This window comes from Osmia lignaria, chromosome 9 (assembly GCF_051020975.1).
Source record: "Osmia lignaria lignaria isolate PbOS001 chromosome 9, iyOsmLign1, whole genome shotgun sequence".
Classification (NCBI taxonomy): Eukaryota; Metazoa; Arthropoda; class Insecta; order Hymenoptera; family Megachilidae; genus Osmia; species Osmia lignaria.
Window position 1 is genome coordinate 9597865 of NC_135040.1, and position 27663 is coordinate 9625527.

The following is a 27663-nucleotide window of genomic DNA, read 5'->3' on the forward strand; positions in this document are numbered from 1 at the left end:
AAAGCGAGGCTACCCCATAAAGTTGTATCGAAGGGAAGGAAGACAGGCAGAAAAGTGGCCTGAAGTCAAAGAGAACGTGGAACGGGCCAAGATATCGGGAACAGAAATACACCGGTCGTGGCGAAGGGTGTACGAAGAGGACGAGGTAGAAACGTGTAAAAGAGAAATAGCGAGGAAAATAGGGTGGAAGGGAGCAAGGGGTAGGGTGGGGGGAGAGAAGGCAGAGCGGGAGAAAGAGGTAGAGGGACCTCCACGATACGGACCACCCCTCGGTGGTTTGCCAGTGGTTCAGTCAGCGCTTCGCACCGGCGTCGCTTCTCTGCTGCTCGGGTGACTCGTCTCGGTCAGCCTCGTGCAGATAATCGCGTGGCTGCTGGATGTCGTCGCGAGATCAATGAGAGAACGTGTGTACCGCGGGAAGAACATCGACGAGGCCACAGGTGCGATCGAGTCATCGATACCTTTGTTGGCTCGTTCCGTATAAAAAAGGTGCTCCGAACGGGCGCGATAGCTGTACGTTCGAGGCCGTTACGTGTATGAACCTTGTGAATCGCGAAGTGTCTCGCGAGAGAAGAGAGAAGAGGAAACAGAGGATTCGAGAGGAAAGGAACGAGGTGGATTCAACGAGGACCTGAACGGGTCCTTAAAGCCAAGGATCGTGCATGTCTCAGACCCTGCCTCTTAGCTTTTCACCTAGCAAAGCTCTGCCTACGTCCCTGAGGTAAGCACCAGGTTCCCATTGAACGCATTTTCGATCGTCAACCCCTCGACTATACCCTTCGACGAGCTGATATTTTATGGTTTGTACGACCTTCGCCAAGGTTCACGGTTAGACGATTTATTTCGACGGTGTTCCCATCTTATTCTTCGTGGGACGTTGGCCCCACGTAAAGTGGATCTTTCGAAGATTAATCGAATAATACATTATTCAGAAATTTCGTTGGTAACGCGCCGTCGACACTTTTGGAATGTATAGTAGTATGGAAGTGATTTAAAAGCAGGAGATATTCTCGGTAACTGGTCGGGCGAAAACGAGGGGTGTAAATTTTAATTTAACCATACCCCGTCTCCACGAGACACTTAGAGTGTAACGAGGGTTCCTCGACCCAACCGGACGATCAATTATGGTCTTTCGTTGATCCGTGCGTCCTTTCCCGAAATGCTTCGTTAAGTTAAATATTCCGTGGCCGACGGATCGTTCCTTTTAATTATTCCTTCTCGACAAACGTTTTACTAACCCTCCTGTTGGTGAACGCGTGTTCGTTAGAAACAGACACACAGATTTCCAGAACAAACTTCCCGTCGTAGGCAAAGTTTTGCCATTGTAACTTGACTTTCCAAAGTGTTCATTGATCGCACGTTCCATTGCAATCTGATCCTCCGCTGATCATTACCGTCGCAATCAGCCCCTAACGTGATCGCGTGTGCTTTCAGTCGCAGGATCAAGATACGACTCGAATATCCATGTTAGGGCACAGAAATGTTAGCCTCCATTCCCCTTATTCGTCAATTATTTTATAGTTTTATTTATCGCCATACGTATGCATTTAACCAACTCGAGGGAAGATAAAAGCAGCAGGGTGAAAGTATTCCAGTAAAAATAAAATTATCGTCTAAGAGTAGTTTTATTATGTTGTACTAAAAGCAACCTTTTTTTCCCCTAGAAACACAGCAAATAAAACATCGAATAAAAATCGAGCAGAAAAAGAGATGATCATTTTATACTTTAAGAGTCGTTATTAGAATTCCTCGTTGCGTCATTCCTAGCAGTGTAGGGCACTCGTGTCTAGATTTTCGCTTGGTCTATTCGAACAGCGTTGAATACCGCGCGTTCAGGCCCACTTGACATCGATCTAAATGCTCGATTATTCTGTCGGTCGCGCTTCTTATCTGGCGTGTCGGTATTTTCCTTCATTCACCAGTATCAACGGGCATGTTCGGCGAACGCCAAATTGGACGGTGGCCAAAAAGCGTGGAACACCATGGCTGTTGCACGTAGATGTGCACTAGACACAGCTGTTAAACCCGACTTGTTGCACCATCGAACAAACAGAGCCACGTTGCATGTTCACGACCCCCTTGTACACCTTGTTGATCATCCATCTTGAATTAACCCCTTTCGGTCGAATTCTAACTTGTCAAAAGTATTTTTATCTTTTAACATTTGTTTGCTTCTTGGTCTTCCTAGGGTTAATATTGTACTGTTAACCGTAACTAGCAGTTTGAAGAATAAAAAAAATCGTATGTCAGTTATTGTGTTAAGGGAAGTACAGTGATTGGTATAATTGTAATGTCCAGGTATAGCACGGGTCATTCTAATAACAATGTTTAAAGATACGATTATTAAATTTTTCAATTCAAGCTTTTAACATTACCGTTCCTTTTCCATGCTGGTAGATTGAAAATAATTGCCTTAAGAAGATTACGTTGCATTTACCTCGGCAAGATTTCTTCCTGTTTCTTAGAAGATAGAAGCTCTTCTCTCTCTTGGAAAGAGTTTTTTTTTCTTTCTCTTCTTTACAGTATTAAATTTCCATGATTATCTGATCGACGTTTCTATCCTCTGTTTACTTTGCTCTGCAAATTATACATTTCTCGAAATTTCTTTTGAAAACTGAAATCACAAATAGTAACTTTGTGCCGAATTTAAATCACATACCGGGTTAAATACGATCGTGTTTTGTAATGTTCACGCGATCCTCGAGTTCAATTTTATTTCTCCGCCCTTTATCCACACCTGATTAATAGGATGACGCGTTTTTTCCCCCTGTTAAACTTCCGGCTTACCAGCCAGAGTTGGCCGACGACAATTTCTGACGCGGTTAATTCGACGAGTGGCAGGCTTAATTAAAAGGCTGCCTTTCGAGCTGCCGCTGCACGAATGTCGAAGCAAAAGTACGCGTGTTTGTCTGTTTGTTTGCGCTCGTGCTTTTTGAGGCTCGTTTTCAATGCGAATTGTTTGCATCACTCTACCGAAACTCTCTGCGTTATGAAAATCTTCTACCTTATACGCACCCTTCGTCGTCGCAAGCATTTTTCAAGAATGTAGGTCCGTTTATTTCTTTTTTTTTTCTTACGCCCGTACGTTCTATTTTCGCGAACGACAAAGACTATTCCGAACGTGATTCACGAGCTGATGCACTTTTCATGCATCTGTGCACTCGCGTTTTGGGACCGACTGCAAGTGCAGTGTGGAGCAGGCTTCTCCAGGGAAAATGGCGCTACATAAAGGGGACGCGACGAAAATTAATATTAGTTAATAATTAATTCACCGCTAATCATAAACATCCTACGTTTATGATTATGTTCTATACTCAGCCACTTCCTTTTGAAAAATCTCTATACATATTTGTGTTCATGAAAATGACCTACTTCCTTCCTTCCTTCCCATACGTTACCCTGAGATACTGTTATGTTTTGAGAACCTAATCCTACGGTCGTGTTCCGAAACTTTGAGGTATAACCGGGCAGGTTCAGCAGCTATCGAAGTGCCTTGGATTGAACAGTTCCGTGCGCCTCGCTCGATCGTTCCATCCGTTCCTCTTCCCGGCAATCGTGGAACGATCATAAAATAGTTTGCTCTCGAGGAACGAAACACGGTTTTATCATACCCGCGCTTTCAATAGAATCCTGCATCGATTAGACCAAGCTGGACGAAGACAATGAGCGATGCGATAATTAGCGGTTGAAAATGCTGTAGATGCGGTCGTGGATCGGTTCGGTGATCGACGCTAATGACGATGAAACGTTGCCTTGTATTTCGTCGCTCGAACGCAGCCAATTCGATTCTGATAATTAAACCCGATTTAACGAGACGCGCGAATTTTTACGGCCACGTGCGCGTCGGTGGTTGATTTCGATGACGAACTGGAACACAATGGATCGTGCTTCCGACGAGATGATAAGCGACACTCGGTCGTATGTCGGTTAGAGAGAATGAAATATATTGACTGCTACGGAGCGATTAGAATCGTCACGAAATATTAATACACCTATGACGCACTATAATTCTCGTGCACGAAGCAATCTACAGACACTAGCTGCTATCATGATTATTATCCACGAAACAAAAGCGCACCTTTAGATTACATTATCCCGGGAGTGACCTTATTTTGAGTAAAAAAACAGATAATTATCTACCCAAGTTTGAAAAAAAATTGAAGCTAGGAAGGAAATAGCAGATAATTACCAAAAAAGTAATTGGTGCTGGAAATCTTCGCAAAGCTTTATCCTTCCTTAGCGCAGAATCAATAAGCGATAAATCTAATCATTCTATATCGATAAGGTTCAGGAGTGGGTTAAGCGAAAGAAAAAGGTTCACCTTGAAATTCCTAATAGAAATAAAGTTTGTCCGTGTGAACAAGTTAAGCCAACCTGGTTCTAACAAGACGCGATCCCGTTAAGTGGAACACGAATCGCGCAGAGGGTCGAGTTATCGAGACTCTCCTGTAATTCGTTCGTCGCGACAACTTCGTTTGCCCCGAGGCAGACGTTCCCACGGGATTCATCGGTCATCGAAGAAGGAAATTCGCGTATACGCGTGTCTCGCTGTTCCAGCTTCCCGGAGACGATCGGCTAATTCGTCGAGTTCAAGATGCAAAACGGATAATCGTTAATTCCCCGTGCTGAATTTACGAGCTCATTCATCGCTGATAACCCAGATGGATAAGTTAGTTGCATCGAGTCGATTTCTCGCCGTCTCCAACCGAATGTCGAATATACGGTGTTTCGATAAAGTTTGTCCACTGAAGATTCTCCGTTTCGAAATAAATCCGTAAACCATTTACCATTTCTTCGCACGGCAATAGGAGAGCTTAGAATTGTACGTGGAAAAATGTGAAAATTCCGATCGATCGAGGGTGGAATTAAACGATTTCCTCCCTGTCAGCTTTCCAGGCTATTAAACCATATTTCTCGTTAAATATACACCGATCGATCGATATAAATGTTTTATTTATAGAGAAAGTTCCATGTCGCGCAACTGGTGTTCAAGAAACTCATTAGCCATTATCGGGTCAATAATCTTGAAAATATGAAATTCAATTGAGAAATGACGCACGGGTTAGATCTCGTAAATATATCGTTTTCTTTCCCTCAGAACGAGGGATCCTTTATCCTTTATTCGATCATATTTGTTGGGGACCATTATCGGATATTTATATGGGAAAGATGTTCGAATGCTACGAGAAACTTCGTTTCGAGTCTGTTGCTCGTCAGCGAAGAATTATCGTGTCCTTTTAAGATACTGCTAATTACAAAACGAGCAACTGGTCCCAAACGTGCGCAACCTGGAATCTTAATGAGGTGTCGGCTGAAGTTCACCTGATAGCTGATAAAGCGGCCTGTAACGCGGCTGATAAAGACCCTTGGTGTAGCGAACCGGCTATTAAACGGTAAAAGACTTGCTCGTTGGTTAACCTCGCGTCTAGTGAACCGTGAAACGCGTGCTCTTGCAAAGGGATGTATAAATAATCGAAGGAGTTCTTTGAACTGACACTCGCTAGAAGAAACGTGAGCAATTTCAATTCAATATTAATTCGATTAACAGCAGAAAGAATTTTACACATTACCCTACGGCGATAGGATTTAATGTACGGAAAATAACGCGGATACGTTTTATCGGTATCCCCAGAAATGAGATTGTCAGCACAAAGTCGATAAGAGAGCATTGTCCAAGTGGGTGGTTACGATTTGACCACGAATGCCCATTACAAATGATAATGTCTCGCCTTTCGTGGTAGAAAATCTGTAGACCGAGTGGCGACTATGCAAATGGTAACTGCTCGCCTCGTTATCTCTTATCTTGCCGGCGTCCTGCAACCGGATAATCCCTGGTGAATCCGTCTAGCACGGCTTAACAGCCGCGACAAGAATCCTCGACCGATTCACCTCTGATTGCACCTTTTCAGACGAACAATGCAGACGAAAGTTTTCATTGTCAGCCGAGACTTATCACGCGATGCTCATTTACATACTCTTATAAATTTGTTCAACACCGTTTGATCGTTGATCTCGATACTAGTGAACGTCCGAAAAGATAGCTACCCGGACTCAAGGTATCGCAATTTGTTTCCACGAGAAGATTAACCGTGTTCCCTTTGCTCCGGTAAAAGGCTTAGCGAAGCGAATGAAATACGAAAGAATCGCGACAGCTCGGTGAAGAAGCATCCTCGAAAAAGATTCGGGCGCAGCACGCGTGGAAAGTATCCTAACAAAAGAACGGAGGTAAAAGTGGTCGAGAGGGGAAATGCCCGGAGCAATACGTAAGACTTGGCAAGGGATAAGAGCAAATTTAGGAATCCCTCCTGGTGCTTTGGTAAACTCTCGTTCTGTTCTTTTTAAGCAAACCTATCCCTCCGTCGCGTAGAGTCGTCTGTTTCAGAGATATCCTCTTTTTCCGCCACCGTGTGTACGGCAACAAACCGACCGTTTGTTGGTCCACGACGCTTCTAGATTAAATTTCTAAAAAGAACTAGATCGACCAAAGGAGACGTGTCCGACTCGAACACCGTGCTGCATTCAACGAGATTCTTCCTTCGAATTCCTACGAAAATTTCTTGCCCTCTTATGGAATATACAGAACGTTTTCAAACTGATGGTATGTACCATCCATAAAAAGTAAATTTACGTAACAAAGAGAAACAATGAAAAGCTGTTCCGTGGAACGGAATATAATTTCTTCGTAGTTGCACCGTAAAATGTTTGAACTGACAAAAGAAATTGCAAAGATGCAACGTGATCGTTCGAGAATCGCAATAACTGGCGATTACGTTGAAAATGGTAATAAAGCGCGCTTTTATTTGCCACTTCAAGATTCTCTTCGCGTTTAAATATTTAAAGCGTGAAAGTGCCTTTAGAGCGTGAAACCGTGCCGGCTGGCTCGAATCCTGTTCGAAAGACGATAAAACTATAGGGACAACATTGTTGCTTACCGATGCAACAAGCAGCTTAATGGACCTTTTAATAATTTCAATACAACCGCTTTGACCAGCATCAGGTGTCCTGTTTCATTATGCATGCATTGCGTTTAAGAATGCGGAATTTAAATGATGTTTTATTGCGCTCGCGATCCTTAGAGCTCGGTGTGCGTCTTGTAAAGGAATTATCAAATTCTGAAAGAAATTGTATAAAAATTAAATCAAGAAAAAAGAATCGAAATATTTGAGTACCCAGTAAAACGCGAGAATATAAATTCCAATGTTTGAAAGAGGTGTAATAAAATCCCCTCGAATGAGTTAAGTTATTTCACGGGTGAAATTTTTCTGTTCTCCTAAACAAGTCGCGTGATGGCTGTCCTTTTACAACCTATGCATTTTTCAGACCAATTCTCCCCTTTGTTTCCATGCTACACGCTCAACCGTTTCGCCTTTCTTTAGCCTTTGAATAAAACAGGAATAAAAAAAAAATGGAACAGTAATACAGTTGGTTATCGTTAGCTACGATGTTAGTCGGATAACCTGGGACAAAGACCAAGTTCCCGATTGTATCCCGTAAAGCCGTGGTCCGATTCTCGCGTCTACGCGAGTAATATCGTCGCAGCAAGGTATAAATTTAAAGTTGCCATTATACGATGACACGAGCTGCGATCCACGACCAACCGGCTCAACTTTGTTCCAACTGTCTCCGCGATACGATTAAGTTGAGAACGTGGGGTAAAGCCGTTGGAAATTTTCAACGGTTCCATTATTTGCGTGTTAACGTAAGTGGGTCGCTTACACGCGAATACCTCGAAGACCATGAAGCGAACCTTTCAGGAAACTGGAACCGTGTCGAGATTGTCCTGCGGCCTTTCAACGCGAGCTTCGCGAAAGGTGTTCGTCGATCGGTTCTTACAAGAATTATAAGTCTGAACTTTGAACAGAGAGTCAAATTTATTGAAACCATTCAGATCGATGGCACACTTTACGATATCGGATTACGCGAAATCTAGGTGACACGAAGAATTTTTGTCATCGAATAATATCAAAGTATATAAAAAGAGGTAATAATTTGGTGTGTCCCAAAATAAAGTTCAACCTGAAATAAAAAATAGAAGGAATCTATGCCAATCGCTTTGTCATCGTAAAACGTTGGAAAAGAAAATGTTGCGAAGCTAGGTATATATTTGTAATAGTCGAAGGCTGTGGTGCGATGAAGGATGTTCCAAAGCTTTTGATACCCTGAATATATTATACTCTATTTAAGTAATTCAACGTGCGAACTTAATCTGAAATTCAACCGTTCGCTCAGTGATTTATCGTGACGTAAACGACCCGATTAAATGAAAATCGTTGCACGCGTTCATTAATAAACGTTCCACTGATTACGCGATGATCGCACGCACAAAGGAGTAATTTACACGAACGAAACACGTGCCCCGACAAACATTTGCCCGATCGATTTTTACGTAATAACTCTTTCATCCTCGTAACAAGGCCGGCTGTGTTTAAAATGACAGGTTCGAACAAAAGGACGGAGGATCGTTTCCGTCATAATGCGTATTGTACGAACCTCCCCCACGTTCCCTGTTGGGATGGGTTCTCTTGTTACGCGCCGCCAGAGACAAACCAATTCACATTCGAGACAAAATTTTATATGCGGGATAATTGCCACCCCTCTCTGCGACACAATGGACTACCCTGCCGGAAAAGATACGACTCTTTGTCGACGTCTGCTTTGAACGATTTGGATATTTCTACTCCAGGGAATTCAAGCTTGACGCCAAGCAACTTGTATAGAACTACCTTAGGGGATGATTTAAATCAAAGTATTTGTGTTTATTTTAATTGGTAAGCATGGAATTTGAAAAGGGGAAAATTTCGAGGGTGAATTCTCCATTTACTGAATTAAATTTATAAATTTCATTAAAAACATAAATAACTTTAATAATTTTGCTGTATTAAATTTTGCCTGTAAGAAGTTTTTATTTGAAGCGAAATTTTTACACAAAAACGGATAACTTTCCAACTTTGACCAGTGATCGACAGGAAAAGGACCGCAAAAGGGAGGGTTTGATGAAATTGCCCGAAAAAAGTGTGTTAAAGGGACGTGTCGGGAAAAACGATACGGGCTTATAATTTTTTTCCTGTCCGCACGACTGAGAACACAGAAAAGGGTGCGAAGGAAAGTCGAAGGGGTGACCGTTCTTCCTCGACCTCGAGATACGTGAACCAAGAAGGGAAACACCTTTAAAGGTGCTTTGACTTCGAAAAGTTCGCCGAGATATTTAAACGAATGATTGATAACATTTTCGATCCCCTTTCAAAGGAAACCGACCCCATTTCGATGAAAACCAGTGGATCTCGGTTCGACAATGGAACAACGTTTCCCTTTTTCACGGGGTTCTCCTTTAAAGAAAATTCCGCGTTTGCTCGCCGAGACAACCAGAAGGGAATTGGATTTTTCACGTTGCAATCGTTAAAACGATGAATCGTGAAAAGTCATGTAAATAAATTGAATAAACTGTGGAAAGGAAATTGACATTTTCCCTTTGATTCGGGGCTATTGAAATGTTCAAAATTTCAACATCGATCATTTGTTCCCCTTCTTTTTTTTGCATGTCATCGAAGTGTCGTTCGTTGTCAAATTAAAAGTAGTAATAAAAGATAGGGCTTGATGGTTCGTGGGAGGTCAGACGATGAATTATTCGAATCACTTTGCGTCAGAAACCGCAGCTCAGTTAATTATTGAAATTAGCGGAAGCGATGTTTCGGCGTAGCATCGATAATTGTGTCTCCAGATTATCCGAGCAGGGAACGAAACGAAATTATTCCAATATGTCGACGGATGCACGTTAATTACCCTCGTCTCTAGATAAATAATAGAGATACACTAGATAAAATTGCGGACCAGCATGTTGGTTTGCAATTTTAGAATTCAAATCTGTAGTTGTATACGATATTATTTATTTAATACTTTCCTTGCTACGTTTATTATCGGTAAAATTTTATAAAAAAGAGAAATCAATTTTTTATATCTTACTTTAGGAAAGTAGTACAAATATATTAAATAATTAAGTACATTTATTTTCATTTCAGCATTTAACCTTAACGTGTCAATAACAATATAATTCGTTTGACAGTAGTATAGGTCAACCATTGAGTCGACAGTACCGGATTGAAGCGATTGCTCCAAACTCGTAATACTTAATAGATAATCATCACCTAATGAATATTACCTACTATCAGGTCTTGTTATATAAATTTGAAATGCAATAATTATTTAACTGACAGGTTTGAGGCGTAATCTGGCCAATTCTTGCAAGGTGAAGCTATTGTGAATCAAATAAATATTAATGCGAAAAATGATACGATTTCCTTGGGTGAAACGTGAGTCGGGATCATCGGATATCCGTGAATTCATAGAGTGCAATTTCGTTGAATTCAACGAGACACATTTTTATTATACGTATGGGCTCGTAGTAGAACAACTGTCTGAGGAATCATGTGTCAGTACTACTGGAAAGTGGGCTCCGAAATCTTATGGAATTCTACTTTTCGACGTATAGGTAACTAGGATTTTTGGGAGGTGGGCCAGATCCTAAAATTTCGGAATTTTGGAAATCTGACATTTTATTTTGAAATTTTACATTTCTAGAATTTTGGAATTTCGGAATTTTACTTCGGAATTTAAAATTTTAGAATTCTGGCATAGTGAAGTTTAAAAATTTTTCAGTTTTAAAATGATGGTAAGATGACTAGTAGGAATTCATGAAAAGTGGTGGACCTTGTTGGGTCCTCTTGAAGGGTAGTCTGGTACAGTATTGACTATACTATGTACTTAAATTACCTTAGGAATTGCAGCAAAACTTCAGTGATATCTCCCCGCGAGGAATGAAGATCTTCAACTTGAAAAGAGGTAGAAATACGCGTTGCTGTAGAAATCCATGACATGCAAGAATGTATATAAAAATATTTGATTTCGCATTGTTATGCGTATCGTGTTCGCTTGTTCGAATCAAGGCACACAAATAATGAATGTACCGAGTTAAATATTCATGTGCATCGATGTTTTCCGATGTGTACAGACTGATTTGTCGTGAAACGAATGCGCTGCGTTTTAAAATGGTACCAGCAACGTTTAAAAACATTTAATCAAATTTCACTAGGTGCGGTTAAAACGCGTTGAACATTTTAATATTTCGTTCAGATTTCTTCGCTAAACGGATCATTGCAATCGTTTGTGCATCTTGAATGCATCGATGCAAATACTTTGAATAACAGCTAATAATAATGTTTTGTTTCGTTTAACGGTACGATAAACGAATTTCAAAGTGTATTTTTCCAAAACGAAACGAAATGATTTTATTCTATTTTTATGTCGAAAATCGCTTTTTCAATATTTTCCTTCATCGAACCACTCTTATTCTATGAAATTCAACGCAAACACGCGGAACTTTGGAGAACTCTGTTCTATTTTCATGGAACATTGGCGATACGAAGCTCGTACGCACGGTTGAGGTATTTGCACAGTTAGAATAATTACGAATGTACCATTGTGTACTCATTCTCGTTATCATTTCATGCATTTTACAGTTAACTTTAACGTATCGTTTGCAGTTATTGCCTTTCAGCGAATTGCAAGTTCAGTAAATTAAATTTCAGTACCAAAACAACGATCGTTGTAGCGAAATTAATTTATGGCTTGATTCGAAATAAAAAGAGAGAGACATTGATCCAATTCGAACTAACGTAATACTGAAAAATACTTGTTACAGCTGGAGGCGTGCGGCCGACTCCTGTGCTGCGTGCAGAGGCTGTACAGAAGCGGAAGTGCAGTGGAAGAGGCCGAGCAACGTGTGAACCGAGGTCGAAGAGGGGCACAGGCGGGCCCCGAGCTGGAGGGGCCGTCAGGCTCGGAGGATGGCATCCTCCCTATACCAGTCAGCCCGAGTCCTGCATCCACATCTTCGCAGGAGGATGCATGCAAACCGCCTCCAAGGAACTGTTATCGCCTCGTCATGCTTGGTAGCGCGAGAGTTGGCAAAACTGCTATTGTAGCACGGTAATTATAAACTAGAGTTCAAGACGGAGGAGCAATGTTACCTTTCTGGGTCGCCTTTTAGTTCCTAAAATACAACTGTTGGAACGTAGTAAAATGAAAGTGAAATAGGAGTTGCTTCCTTTATACAACAATAGAGAAGTAGTATAAATGACGGGTTGCTACTCGGACCGGCGATACATTCTAGTTAGAACCCTAACTCTTTACATAGGACGGTACATATTTTTTCGTTTTGAGCAGAGCAAGAGATAAGGATTCTCCCTCGGGCATAGACATCCACGATTTTACTGTATACTAGTACTGCATTAACCCTTCAGAGATAGGACGGCTACGAGGAGGATGGAGAATTTAAATGGGAGCATCTACATACCTTCGTCGCTTACGGATGTATGAAAATGTTTTCTCCCTGGAAGTTAGTGTTCGAAGGTTATAACAGAAAAAGAATTGTTGTGTAGTTTTCGTCGATGAATTAGAAAATTTATTTCGCGAACGTTTATTTCTAAAATTAAACCCTTTCAAAAGAATCAAATACTCGGAACTCTTTGGTCCATTTAAAGGGTGTAATTTTGCGAACGACAGTGTGCAAAAGGTTTTCGAGAACGTTTTTGCCCTGTGTCCGAAAAGCGAGTTCACCGTGGGATTAAACGATGTAGCTCGAAATGATTTCAGACATCAATTTTAAGGTTGACCGGCATTGATTCGATGTAAAACCAACGAGAACTTCTGATCCGTTTCAGAAACTGGAGCGCTTTTATCGTATCGGTGATACTATTTTTCACGACCTTGTATTTTTTATCGACGACCGCGATCCTATGACATTTCTGATTTTCTTTGAGAAACTATCGTTTCTAAAATGAAGCAAATTTTCGAAGAACGATTTTCCTATGGTAGAAAGCATACAAGAAGTAGTTTCATTAGTTTCTCTATAAATAGAAGAAATAATGTTTCGAAATCCATGAAAAAGAGAAAAGTAGAAAAACTTGCCGATACACAATTTAACGCTTTATTGCAGCAACGATGGTCGGTTGACCAACGACGACGAAACACCCACTGTGAACTGCTTCTAAACGTATTGGCTCGCTTCCGCCCGAAAACCAGAAAGCTTTTATCAGGCCAGGGTATTTTTAACCCGGAGGGAGAAAACGGGGAAACGTGGATCGACGGAAAATCTGTCACCAATTCGCTAGACCGTGCCATTTCTCTATCGAGTATTCGTCGAAAATCTCGTCAATTAAAGTGAAAACATTCCGCGATATTCAGCCGCGCGACACGTCGAGCTCGTTAACGCCTTTCATAGACAATATGTTCTCGTCTCCCGAGTCCTCTGTCTGACAATCCAGGCTTCAGATTGAAACTGGAGTTCTGAATTCGCCAAGAATAACCAGAATGGGTATAATGCAACTCGCATTGTCTCGAGCTTCATTAACGCGCGCGTGGACGCGTCTCGTTCGAGATGCAACTTGCTAATGGACTCGGTTAGAAGTTTCCCGTTCAATTTGCCGCTGATTTCATCGAGCACCCGGTTCTTCTAGCATGTTACAAACGCGGCCAATTTTCACGGGAAACTTTATTCGACGAGCGCCGAAGCGCTTGGCCAGCGTGTTCGACGAAAAACCTGTTCCCCGGCTTGTGTCATTATCGTTCGATGGAATACTAATTGCGTTTCCGGGCTATTTTCGAGCCAACCCGCCCCGTGTCCATCGTTACGCGGACAGTGCAATTATCTCTAGGGAAATATTCGATAGCCTGGAAACGTGTTTACGTGGATCGCTCTGAACTTTTTCAGAGAAAGTAGAAAATTCTCAAAATTTTCAGCTTGATATCGGGTAGAACGCACGACTGAACAAAATACACGTGAAAACCGATACTCGTGGTCAAAAGGTTCTGCATGATCGGTCGTGGAAGCAAACTCGACTTTGAGCTTGCACGCTTCGATCGTTGCTAATGGGACAAACAATTTAATTCCATTCGAAATCCGATCTGCGATGCTGGTATTAGTGCGAAAGGGATCCGATTGAATGCCGTATTCGTCGTTCGGCTACCTAAGCACACGTTCCGAACGGAGGAATTTTACGTACATATATCTATGTACATACATACGTGACCGAACGTGAAAATAAAGGTAACAGTGAGAATCCTGAAACTTTTCGATTATCCCATTTCAATTCAACTTGTATAACGTTATCTCAAGATTGGAGGAACTCAGAGCTGCGTGTAAAGATAAGAACGTTTTGTGTTCAGATTTCTGTCCAACAAATTCGAGGAAAGTTACACGCCGACGATCGAGGACTTCCATCGAAAGCTCTACAGGATTAGAGGTGAGGTCCATCAGCTTGATCTTCTGGACACGAGCGGAAACCATCCGTTTCCCGCCATGCGACGATTATCCTTCCTAACGGGTAAGTTTGCTAAATTGAATCTGTAGAAATGTCGAATATTTAGATGAGTGAATCGAATTTTTTCTCCGTACTCTGCGATCAGAATCACGGAGGAATATTTGTTTCGTGCGAAAGAGCAGCGTATGTTTAATAATATGATTTATTTAATGGAATTAGGTTAAATATATTTAAAAAACGGAAAAACACAACTCGTTATACTTCATACGACTAGCGACTGTTTCTATCAACCAATCAATTCATGATCCTTTCGACTCTACGCAACGCCTAAAATATTTTATTAGTATCCTAGTAATATAATATACTTTAGCTATATTGGCAAAAATATTGGCAATATAAAAATAGCCTTCTGTTTCCTAAACACGAGATGCGTCTTGGCTCCGTGCACGACGAGTCAAGATCCGCTTCCGCAACTTGTTGAACAGCCGTTCTTCCATCTAGCCCGGTAACTTCGTTTCGGCGGAGTTTCAGCCAAGTTCGAGAGAGAGAGGAAGAGTCTCGATATCGAGCGAAATATCGGTCGAACAGCGAAACTCGACGACATCCTAGAGAATACTTGTCGGCCGGATTCCGCTGGAGAGTGCAAAGCACGATACAGCACGGCAGGCACGTATGAAAATCCAACGGTAACATCGGCATCCTATCCTCGAGGGTACGCTCGAATGGCATTCATCGGCGCGCGCTACGCTTTTAGCGATTCTCCGCAATTTTGCGAAACACGCACAGTCAATATTTGCGCCGGAGTTCAACTGTTTTGCCGGGAAAGTATGCGAGTCGACCGGACCAAGCGCCGAGGAAAAAGTGGTTGAAGAATGTGTACGGCCGCTGTCGGCGTCCTTCGGATGCTTGAAATCGAGGGAAAAAGAGGGATCCTCCGTGAAATTGTGGGAAATGGACGTTAAAATTAATACGAGATTAATAACCGTGTATTAATAACCGTGTACTCATTTCGACGTTGACGTTAAAAAATTTACATCTGACCGTAGATTTACACGGTACTCGAACGGCACCGTTTCGAATTATCACGCTCCAAGAAATACGATAAAACTTGCTCTTACGCGGAACGATTTAACACGCTCGAATAAATGAGCAAAAGGTTCATTTTAGTAATTATGAAAGAATGAAGAAAGAGAACGAGACACCTTTTTATATTAATAATAGGGGTGTAAGGGTATCCGAGATTTCGGGTTCGAATCGGACGGGTACCCGTATCAGGGGAACACTGTGAGGAAGCATCGAAGAGTATCTACCTCCCACTTTCTCTTCCGGAAAAATGCATTTGCATCACGCGTGACGCACGTGACGACTGCAGCTACATGTACACGATCTTGTGTGCGTATTCGTATTGATCAATTCGGTTTACGAAACACACGTATACGTCACGTGTTTTCCTGTGCAATATACTGTCACCACGTGAACACCTCTGCACCCGTCGATCCTGAGAATTATCGAATTGAAAAAAAGAAATTGCCGATTGCTCGGTGAAACTGGTTGACCTCGGTATATGGTTCCTTTCACGCTGGACAAATTTTCAGATTTCATTAAATCAAAATGTTCTTCAGATTGAATTTATTACATTAATAATAGTTTATAATAAAATGGTTTGTTGTAATTATGGAGTCGCTGTCGTTGCACAGAGAGGCTGGAACAATAATAATGGTTGAATTATCACTGTTATCATATATTTGAATAGCACGGTGGAACAAATTTTCAGGTCACAAATACGATGATATTTATCCTTTTAATCATTCCGCTCCATCGTGATTAATGAAATCGTTGTAGCCCCATGTTTATCTCCTCGTTGAAATATCTACCCAAGACGCCGTAGCTACCTGTTTCCTAATAAATTTGCGTAATTATCACGTTCTAACTAATTACTCGCATCAACGAGTCTACGCTCGTAACAAATGACATTTAACAAAGCTACCAACGACTGTGTAATTCGCCAGCTCGATCCACGCTCTGATTAAACGCCTACCTATATACCGTTCCCGAGGACGAATGTTTTTCGATTTTCGAACGGATTCCACCGAAAGTTTTTCCTGCAACAATGGTAGTCGAAAAATTTCGAAAAAATCCTTCTCCATTGTGATACAAAATTCCGCTTCCTTTGTATTCTGTGCTTCAAATCGTTAATTGTAAGTAAGATACATCGAGTACCTTTCTTTTCCATGGATATCGCATTAACGTCTACGCTTGTACGCTATCCATCTTCCCCTAAGAAACATTAAGGGATGAAAAACACTCGAGTTCCTTAGGAAATTCTTGAAGATATTTAATGGCGTTATTTTTACGCGAAATCAAATTTATGCATCCATAATAATTATGATAAATAATATTCAGAATATTTATTATTTTTTGGCTGCTCTACTTACGCTATTATCTAATAGTTTAAGTACAACCATTGAATGTGTTTTGTATTTAATGCATGTACGTGCATGCCGTTACCACAATTCAGTTTTCCTCCTTAAAATGGTTCTCGTGGTGACCAAGATGCCAAGAGGTGATGGTAAGTCGCTCGATGAAAAGCCGCACGCGACCATCAGTATTCTGCATAAGGGAACATTAACGCGATAAGGGAGCACATTGTCGGGCGTTGAAACAAGCACGGTAATAACGTTGAAAAGCCAATCCCGGCGGATAGTTTGGTAACTGGCGGAGCCAGGACGAAGGTCGAACTTGAAGCTATGTAGTCGTGCGAAAGAGAACCGATAAGTTAGCAGGCTCGAGACGCCTGTGAAATATGCATCGAAGGAGCCGAGCGGTTTGGAATAAACTCGTCCGACGATAAATTTCGAGGACACGGATGGTAGGAAAAAAAATTTATTGCCAAACGTCGCAATTTATCTGAAAGCGACTGAAAAACAAGAGTTTAATGTTTAATTATCGGAGACGGAGGGGAACATTTTAGGGCGAAATAAACTCAACCCTTGAACAAATTTGAAAGAAACATAAAGTAGCTAAAGGTAGAAAGAAAACGGATGTACGCATAGATTTTCTAAGGACAAAGGAGCAACAAGAAAATCAATTTATCCGGATCAAGAAAGCGGAAGAAAAGCCAAAGACATTAGGTTTGAACGAACCCAAAGACATCAGGTACATATTGAGTCTGGCACGATTTAATAACAGAAAAGTATCGTAAAATAACACTTCTGGTACATCGATTTAAAGCTTAATGCTTCACGAATATTACTACATAAACGCTTCGCTGATATTTTCAATATAAAATGACTGGTTATCAATAGTAGCAACGAGCTACCGCGTTCCAGCTATAAGAAAGCGATCGTTGGCGCGAGAATATGAAACAGACTAGAGGAAAACGCTTTGTACCGGACCTGGTTTCTTTTCCCCATGAAAAATTTGATCTCGACGAGTTATACGAACGCTACATGCCTCGCGGGCCTTCGTACAAGCGAGGCTCCCGATGCGAATATTTGCGGAACGACGCACGAACGCGGCTGCTATGCAAAATAGGGGAAAAAAGGAGGTTAGTTATAAAGTCGGTCGAGTCCCTTACATAGACTGGCATCGAGATTACGTTGCTGGGAAAGCCGTTATTAAAGTCGGCTTTCAGCTTACGATTGATACCAGAGAAGCATCATTTATAATAGTATGTTAAGGGTCCAATGAGCAGATAATAATTAATTCTTCACTTATCGGTTCAATTATCTGTCACTGACCATTTTCATATCTGTGACTTTGTTTTCTAAATATAAACACTTGTAGGCTTTTGCAATTTAAAAATTATTGATATAGATGTTGTCGTAAACACGTTGAAAATAAATATTTTACTTTATCTACATACAATCGTTACAACGTCACTGATAACATTGTATCTAGGTCAAGGAGACAGAATTATTTATTTATTTATTTATTTATTCATTACTAAACGTGATTAACCCTCTGATACAAAGTTTAGCAGTGATAATCTTGAGTACATTTTCATGTTAGCACTTTGAAAAATGAGTTAGATTATCGTAGCTAACAATATGAAAGTACACGTGTCCATTGTTCTAGTTGTTCAACAAGCATACTAAATTTCGTCGCAATCGGAGTGGTTTGAGACCCTTGTGAGAGGACAGCTGACGTCTTACAGTCACAGAATCCTCGGAATCTCGGTTTACAGATGTAATATAATAATCTAAGAACCACTAGACCATGTCCATCGATATCTGGCTGACATAGCATCCTGTGTTTCAATAAGCTAAAATCAAGTGTTCTCGATGTCGAACTATGTCCTTTGATAAGCTGCAGCTGCCCCGTGTGGTCCTACACTTCACGTGTCCTAATAGCATCAAACAATAGTATACATTTCATGGAGGGAACATTGATCGATCGCGAGATATGTTAGCAACGCAAAAGCAAAATACTAAAATACCTTTTGCTTAGGGGAAAATTCGACACGTTGAAAGCGCGGCCGGATTAAAGGTTCCTTTTCGTGAAGAAAACGAGAGAGACCTGAGCAAAAAGCAAAGGATCCTTTCGAAACGGCGCGGATGTAGACCCCCAGTGAAATGGAATCTCCGTTGAAATCAGTTCCCCAATGTCTGTCTCGATTATTTTAACCATCCCCCCGTACGTTTCTTCCGTACCGTCGACCGTTCTCGCTTCGTCCTGGCTTTCGATTGATCATAATTATCCGTCTTTTGTCGTAATTACTCGCGATAAGATTTCGTTTTAATTAACTTAAGAGCAAGGCGTTTCGTTAAACGGATTTCTTTTCCACCCTTTCGTGTTCTAGTCCCCTTTTATCTGTAAATGAATTACAGATTCCATTCCTCCCGAAAGGATTCACTTTAGACCCCCCGAGTGTTTGCGCTGCAGTTATTTGCCGGACGAAATCGGAAGAAGTCCGAGACATCCGTATATAGCGGAACAAGGGAGGAAAAATCGTTGACGTGAAACGTTACTTTCGTCGATAAATAAACTTCGAGGAAAGTTCGGGATCGCAAAACATCTTTTTATACTTCACAATTTTGCTAACGTTTCTAAGAAAAGAAAGTATTTCTCGCGAACTCGGTCGCTATTTTTGAGCAGCATCCTTAAGGCGTAAACACTTTTGGTACTAAACAAAAGAGGAAACAAACTGGACTGCCCTGAATGCCTGGGGCATCTCATAGACGTAAACCTACATTAAACGTTCGAAAAAAGTGTAGCGAAGAATGAATGAAAAGGCCGAATGTAAATACCAATGGCAGTCTGCAGTGCCTTCGCAACTATTTGCAAACAGATAAGAAGAAAAGACCCCGTGGCCCGATTCGAAGGGCTCTCGATCGAACTTATCGTTCGCCAACGATCTCCGTTGCATCGTTGAATCGTGCTAACTTCACAGTGAACTCGAAACCCGTTCGACACGATAACGATTTCCTCCTGAGCGCAACCGGTGGTCCATTGACTTTTACATCGCCGCAATCGTTCGCGGATTCATCATACCATGACGAGTTCGATATTCGACGGAATGGACCACAGCAATGGATTAACATTATCACGACCTTGACTCGAAACTGTCAACACAGTAGATTCATCGGCATAGTGAGAGTGAATGAAAGCATGCTTTGATCCCATAAACCATCCTTTCAGGGACACCTTATATGCAAGAAAATCAGCCCAAGTTTTTCATTGATATTTAAATGAGTCCATTATACCCTGATAAATCTTGGTATTCTTTTCATACAGGATAATTCAGAAATATTGTACATTATGGAAGCTGTAGACGTGTCACGATAAAGCAAATGGAAAACTTTTATTGTTAAAGAACTCTTTTCTTCAAAAATAACGAACCCGAAGTCACGTTAATTAAGGTGGTTCGCGTAGAAAGGCACAAGATTTTCTTTCGTCTTTTAACAGAATCGCGTTGACGTTTCCTCGTTATTTACTGTCGCTGCTCGTTCACTTCATTATAGAAGGTGAAAAATAGGAAGAAATGTTGAAGCACTGCTTAGCATTATTATATCACGAGTGACGCCTGTCTTTTCTGTCCACGAAGACGAAGCGGTTAACCGGATTCCGTGAGGAGACGAAAGCAAGGTGTTGCTCGAATAGCGAATTCGAACGAAATATATGACAGAAATCCTGTTGCCGCTTTTACGTATTCTGCTCGCATTTGCAACGATCCATCTAAACTGCGCTAATTTTTTTCCTCTCCCGTAGGCTGCGCGTTTCCGTCGCCGGAAACAAGACGACTGACGTCCCGCGAAGGAACGTCCGGAACGTGAAACAAAATTCAGAACGAACTGTGACGGAATAAGTCTTTGAGTTCACGGAAACGTGCCTGAAAGCTGAGGAATATTTCAGGATTTCGCGAAAGGACTGTTGAAACTGTCAAACTTGCACAAGTACCCTTTGCGAAATAAAAGCATCCATCGTGATTTCTCTTCCATTTCCAGGAATATTTATCGCGATGTTTACCGATTCGTTTAGTCCAATCTTGCGACGTTGAAAAAGTAATAAGAGTTTACATGCTTTGGAATAAAAGCTTAAGTTGTATTCTTTCTTAACCCTCGAACGGCGCAGCGGACCATGGAGAGAGTCCCAATTTTAGTTTAATTTTGTATCTCATCTTTGTACATGTTTTAATTCCCTCAGGCTCTATTGTTCGAGGGTTAAAAATAAACAAAACATTTCTACACACCGAACACCGCCGAGGGAAAAATTGATCCATCACAGTGTACCTTCACTCGTGCAACAGGAAACAATCTATTCGCTGAGACGATTCCGTAGAAACTTTATCTATTCCAACACAATTCACCGCGTGTCGTAAAAATTTATAGTGCCGAGCAGTTGTTCCCTATGGAATAGGTTGCAACATTTCAAGCGAACCGCGCGAAACTTTGACCAGCACAAGTGCTTAACGAGATTCCGCATAATTTGCATGGGAGCGAAAAACTTGTAAAGATAAATGATCCTCGGAATGAGGAAAAAAACAATAGGGAAATATCTTAACGATCGTTCTTCATTCGGTGTTATGACGCTTTGAAATTCAAATTGTTTGCCTGTTAGAGTTTTTTTTCAAAGGAGACTTTATACAGTTACGAGATCGTGCGATGATTAATACCGAACATGCAACTTTCTTCTTACAACGAATCCTTTTCCCTTCCCGATGAGAAATCGATATTCATATTAGTCGTGAAAAATGAAAATGGTCCTCCATCGGTTTTCGCGCTTGTTAAAAAATCGTTTTGTGATGCAGGCGATCTGTTCGTGGTGGTGTTCAGTTTGGACTGTCGGGAATCCTTCGAAGAGGCCATCAGACTGCGGGAATCGATCCTGGAGACTAAAGTTAGCGCAACTCAGAGCGCCACGAAGAGCAGAAGCAAGAGTCACTTCAATTTGAAGGTTCCCATGGTCATCGTTGGGAATAAATGTGATAAGGATGTAAAGTACGTATCGATAAGTATCGTAAATGTATATGTAGGAATAATGGCAAGGATGCAATTCGTGTGTTTCACAGAACAGTTACGGTGGAAGAAGCGGAAGAATATTGCAATAGGCAGGATGACTGTTGCGTTTTCGTGGAGGCCTCCGCAAAGAGAAACTACCACGTGGAGGAGCTTTTTTACCAACTTTTCATAGTGGCGGGCTTACCTCTCGAAATGGCACCGAATCATCATAGAAAGGTCCCTCTCACTTTTGGTTCTCCCACCATGTTACCACCGTCACAGGTAAACTATTTTCTTAAGTGAAACTATTTGATAATCTACAAATTAGATTCTCGTATTTATTATACAAACGATGTCCAAGGACAAATATTTTGTAAACTCAAGGATCAGTAAGGGAGATCGGGGTTAAAATTCATTTCACGGTTCTTGGTCAAGAAATTCGTAGCATCGTCGAGAAAACGCTTTATAAATTACCGTCGTGGCGGGAAACAGAGCGAGAGAGAAACTGGGGAGATAGCGAACGTAAATAACCCTTGAAAATGTTGAAACGCGGTAATTGGACAATTCGTGAGCACGGCTCAGGAACGCGTTAAACCGTCGAAACGATCCGAATTTTCGCCACGGGAAAAACCGTGGAAACGTCTGAAAAGTGCGACAATTTGTTTCCAGCCAAGGCACAAAGCGACCCTTAGTATAAAGCGTCGGTTGAGTGACGCCTGCGGCGTCGTGGCGCCCAATGTCCGTCGACCCAGCATAAGAACGGACCTGATGATCATGAGGACGAAAACGTGTTCCCTGGCTGCGGGGAATGAGAACAATGCACCAGGATCGAGGATCACTCTGAGATCATCCGATGCCAGAAAGACGTGCTCGATTCAGTGATATAACCACCAGTTTTCTCTATAATCGTACTCGAAACGATGGGAACTCGGCTTCGATGACGATCTTCGCCCAGCGATTACGCGTCGGCTGCAAACACAAAAACATTGTGTTTTTGTTGGTACGAAACAAAGGAAAAATGATATTTGTATTTGAATAAAAAGAACGCATGTATACGTACAGGGTGGTTCAGAATTGGTGGGAGAAACTTTGATGAATTATTAGAAATCAAATTTTGTTTCATTTTCTGAACAATAAAGTACAGAAAATGGACACTCTTTTTAGTTTAATAATACATCCAAATTTGTTGCATAATGTCTGAATCACTCTCTACGTAAACATCGCCTTTTCTGAAGCGGCTGAGGATCAATCACCATCAGGCACAAGAACGTGTTTTTCTTTGGTTTGAACAAAGGAGAAAGAAGAAATTTGTATTTAAATATAAAAAAATATATATATATAAATATCGCCTTTTCTATGCGGGATTTAATTATAAAGGAACGGCGAACTGTACAGTGATAATGAACGTTAAACGAAGAGGATCGTTAAAGGACAAGTATATATCGTGTTTTTGCGGAAGTGGCATAGGACGCGAGGGGTCGTAAGCGAGGATCGTCGCAAGAAAAAAAGAGAATGAAACATTTAAAAACCGACCACGCTGCTCGCCTTAATTAATTAAAGGAATAGCTGTAGCATCGCGTCACGGAAGTAACATATATTATTAAAGTAAGATGTAATCGGGGATCGGTTGTCAGATTAATTAACCGATGACGATCGAAGCGGAAGAGTTTGTCGTAATTATGATCGAAATAAGGGAATGACCCGTTTCCCTGATCATTTCCGGAGCTTTTGAGAATATTTTTCATAATAGCCGATCATTCATAATTTAAAGTTATACAGGATGGTTCTAAATTAAATCTAACTTCATCCAGATAAGTTGGTAATAAATGTGTTAATTTGAAACGTTCTGTACCTTGTTTTTCGTAATCAAAATTCAGCATTGAAAGAACTATTCAGATTTGATTGAACAATTTTGATTGACTGTTTATCGAGTTGGGTGTATTGTGATTATGATTGTTGAAATGGTCGGCTGATCGTGAAACTTGGATTCTATTTAAGCATGATTGTCAAACCAACGCGAACCAAATACCGTATACGTGTATATAGTTACTTTATTCGTATGAAATGAAATAACACCATTGATTCAACCATGTACACTCGCAATCAAATCAGGTTTCCCTACGGAAAATAGAAGAACCAGGAATTCTTTACATTTTAATTTTGACGATACTGATATTAATATTAAAAGTAATTTGAGAAAATTATATAATTTTTAATTATTATGTATTACAAAATTTAATATATAAAATAGAAATATGAATAATGAGCAGGGAAGTCTGACTTGATCGCGAGTGTACGAGCATTTGATGCGTTCGTTATTCGTGAAGTTTCGAATCACTTTGGGTATCGAATTTAAAACGTTTCAAGAATTATTCGTTTCTTCTATTCGTGCAAATTAGAGTATTGATTTGAAACTTTCCTAACATGCTAGAAAACTAAAATTAAAGTCACCCTGTTTCTTTCCATTATCCTATGTTTTTAGAATTCTCTCACGATACTGAAATTTTCAGAGCTGGATAAACTCGAAGCTTCTAATCACTAAGTTACAGTTCATTTATTTATTATTCATTTCACAATATGTGCTATTCAGAAGTAAATAATTATTGTAAAAATCAAAATACATAAAAGAGACACATCATTTCGTGAAACTCACCCCTAGTTTTCGGACCAAAGAACCATTTCGTTTTCTTGTAATAAACGCATAAATGATACCAAAAATAACGTGTGTAAATTTTTCTTGAAACAGTCTGTATAAAGAGAACTTCTTTCATTATCGAATGAAAGTTAGTATCATCGGGTTTTCCATTTGGTTAAAATAAAATTAACACTTCTTTTCTCTCGCTCGACAATTGGAATACTAATGACGAGAAGAAAATTCTTGAAAATTGGAGTATTCGTTGAACAAGTTCAACGAGGTATAACACAGGACACAAGTAATTACTGGTCAAGTACCAGCGAACGTGGCGAGAATTTAAAACGTCCGTGAAATTCGCACCACCGCATTATATTTACGCGGTTGTAGAGAATAGCGAGTCATTTTCAAGCCAACGCCCCCGACAATGTAATGAAAAGACATTTTTACAAAACTCCCAGTAGATTAATTAACCCTCGCCGCTGGCAGAGATGAAAGGAACTCGCCTGTAGGTTTCCCGAGAGTCCTAGGGTGAGGTCAATTACTCGATTAATACGTTAATTAATTTCCTGCCTGCTATGCTTCCGTTCTACCCCCTTATCTACCTTCCTTCTCTTTTTTTAGACAAATTACGGATAGTTCAATTGCGAATGCTAAAATATCCGTTTCTAATTAAAGGCTAAAAGGTCACATGCTTACCGGAAATTTTCTCAACTATTCAGCGCAAGATTCGAGAGAATTGTTCAAAAGGTAGACTTAATACGTTAGTGGAAATAATTACAAAATTTCAGGGATTTTAATTGTCTGTAATATAATTATCTTCCCTCACAAATTACTCTCGAAGCATAATTAAACCCGGCTGTATTTCTGGAATGGTGCTTCCATCTTTCTAGACTATTACTATTGATTGTAACTAAATGCTTCAGAGAGAAACGCATTATCCTCGTTCATTTTATCTCACCTTATTCTCTATCCGCAATACTTACATCACGGGTCTTTTCAGGTCTAATTGATAACGGAATCGAATCCCATCGATGGTCTGCTGTCTTGTACACTTGAGCTGCCATTTATCGTTTCTCTCGCGTTATTTCTCGGAGAACAGCGATTGTTCCGATTCACCCTGACAGGAAATCACTCGACGAAATTACGATTGAAATTTATTTAAATCGAATCTACAGGACGTCCCTTCTGTCGAAGGTTTCTTCGATGCTGCAATAAAACGACTTGCAGCTGGTACAACCCGATCTTCATATCGAAATTAGATTCGATTCGAGCAATTAGAAGAATCGTGCATAGAATGAAATGACACCATCGGCAAACGGTAGATGACGAAGTCGATTTAATAGACTTAATCGACGCCAACTTCCGGGAAAGAAAGGTTCGTCGCGTCTTTACCGCGACACGGCTTAATGCATTCAAAGCGATGCTCGTTAATTGACCTTTCTGCCATTAAGAATTCACGAGGACCCCTCGTAATTGAGAGAAAGTTTAAGCAGCGCCTTAAAGTTTCAGGAGAACAAAACAAGCTTATAAACTAAATACATGTATGTATGAAAATATACATGCTGTTCCATGTAACTTGGCCAAGTTGTATCTCTAAAATGATAGAATGAAATGTCATCAGGAAAAATTAAATGATGTTGAATGGAGCATCGTATCATCTTTATTTTTTTTTTAAATAAATTTCTGTACTTTGCTATACATCAATCGAAGCGTATTTTAATTCTCTATATAAAAGTATTAAGTACTTGGGTCGAAAATTGAATAATTAGAAAGATATTTTAGGGAAAGACGGGGAGAAACCGCACGTCTCTCCCTAAAATAACTTTTGTATTAATGAATTTTCGACCTAAGTGCCTTAATACTTTTTTGTAGGGAATAAAAATACGCTTCGATTGACATATAGGAAAGCACAAAATTCCATTTTAAAAAGTGATAATGATTTTTTTTTCTTTCTTATCATTTTAAAAATATAACTTAGCCAATTACATGGGACACCCTGTATCGGAGAGTTCGTTTAGAAATAGAGTCTATGAAAAAAAAAGGATCATCTAACCATTTTCTCATTTCAGAAATCTTCTCTAACACCTCCTTACCTGGAAGTCCTTCGTACAGTTCTAACGGTAGTTCACTTAGGTATTTACTGGGCGAATCCTCTAAGGACGTCTTATCTAACAAAGATCTCTAACATTTCAGCAGGAAGTCATCAAGGAATTTAAGCTTCTTCGACGTGACTTCGGCAAGATTACTAAAGGTTCCAAATGAAGAAAGAACTATCATACATAAGAAATTCTAATTTTCAATGACAAAAAGCATTTGAAGAGTCGCGGCGACCAGACTAAAGGGCCAAGTATCGAGGTTCGAGAAGGCAGAACTCATTAGAAGGAGTTTCAGTAAAGAGGATGAGGTGACCACAAAATTCCAGAACCGCGGAATGTTTAATTAAACCCTGTCAAGAACTTTGAGAATTTCGGACGAGGCGTCACAAAGCTCGTACATCATGTGAGTGTCTCCTTCATCGTCGGAAGCGTAATATCGAGGATATACAAAAGCTCTTTACACAAATCCACCTTATAATTCATTCTGATTTTTCTGTTTTAATCAAAGCAACGGTCACCAAAGCAACTATGGCTCTCCAAAGATTTTCATCTGGCCTCCGACTTTTATTTATTACTATTTTATATAAGAAATATTAATTTTATAAAATTGTATGATTTGGTTGTGAATACACGACAACGATTCTTCTATTGTTCTATTGTGATTTGGTATAAGACATACATTTTAATAGATATTTTCCATTATAAATGCCAATATAAACTATATTTGTTTACACATGCAATATAAATTAATGCTTTAATAAAATTTTAATAAGAATATTTTTCATCCGACCCCAATGTTTTTAAACATTCCAATCCGGCCTGTTTCTCAAAAAGATTGGATTGACCCCTGAATTAAAGGAACCGAGTCACCTCTGAATAGAACGCGCTACTTATTGTTCCTCGCAATCTCGATGCTCGTACATTCACCTCGTATTTTTATTTATTAGCCAGCATGATTCATCATAGAATAGACGTTTATAAATTAACGAGATCGAGGAATTGAACTTTATTATTCGCGATTTGCGTGCAGAACGCAATCCCTCGACGATGGTAATGAATTCACATTGTACCGTATAATATTCCTAGCATTATCCCACGTTTGTTATGAATTGCAAAATACAGTGGTTTATATAAAGATGTTTCTTGAATTATTAGAGATTCGAAAAAAAATGGATGAG

At 40.3% G+C, this 27663-nt stretch overlaps 1 protein-coding gene and 1 long non-coding RNA gene across 4 annotated transcripts; one reads left to right on the forward strand and one right to left on the reverse strand.

The window, feature by feature from the left end:
• The first annotated feature begins 260 nt into the window (after positions 1-260).
• Positions 261-27118, forward strand: LOC117603425 (dexamethasone-induced Ras-related protein 1). Of its 3 annotated transcripts, XR_013062753.1 has the most exons (8): positions 261-721; positions 11696-11982; positions 14221-14378; positions 21565-21754; positions 21826-22036; positions 22424-25930; positions 26459-26509; positions 26583-27118. XR_013062753.1 is itself a non-coding variant. In XM_034322586.2 (6 exons), the coding sequence occupies exons 2-6, from the start codon at positions 11939-11941 to the stop codon at positions 22634-22636; spliced, it is 816 nt and encodes a 271-aa protein (XP_034178477.1). In that variant the 5' UTR covers positions 261-721; positions 11696-11938; the 3' UTR covers positions 22637-26112. The 3 variants fall into 3 exon arrangements, 1 of the variants encoding a protein (XP_034178477.1); XR_004581221.2 differs by lacking the exons at positions 26459-26509; positions 26583-27118 and having other exon boundaries at positions 22424-24917; positions 25011-26111; XM_034322586.2 differs by lacking the exons at positions 26459-26509; positions 26583-27118 and having other exon boundaries at positions 22424-26112.
• LOC117603463 (uncharacterized) lies at positions 1629-4004 on the reverse strand. The gene is made up of 3 exons (XR_004581232.2): positions 2660-4004; positions 2376-2577; positions 1629-2214 (listed from the first exon to the last, which is right to left on the reverse strand). It is a non-coding gene; the product is annotated as an uncharacterized LOC117603463 (long non-coding RNA).
• Positions 27119-27663: the final 545 nt, after the last annotated feature.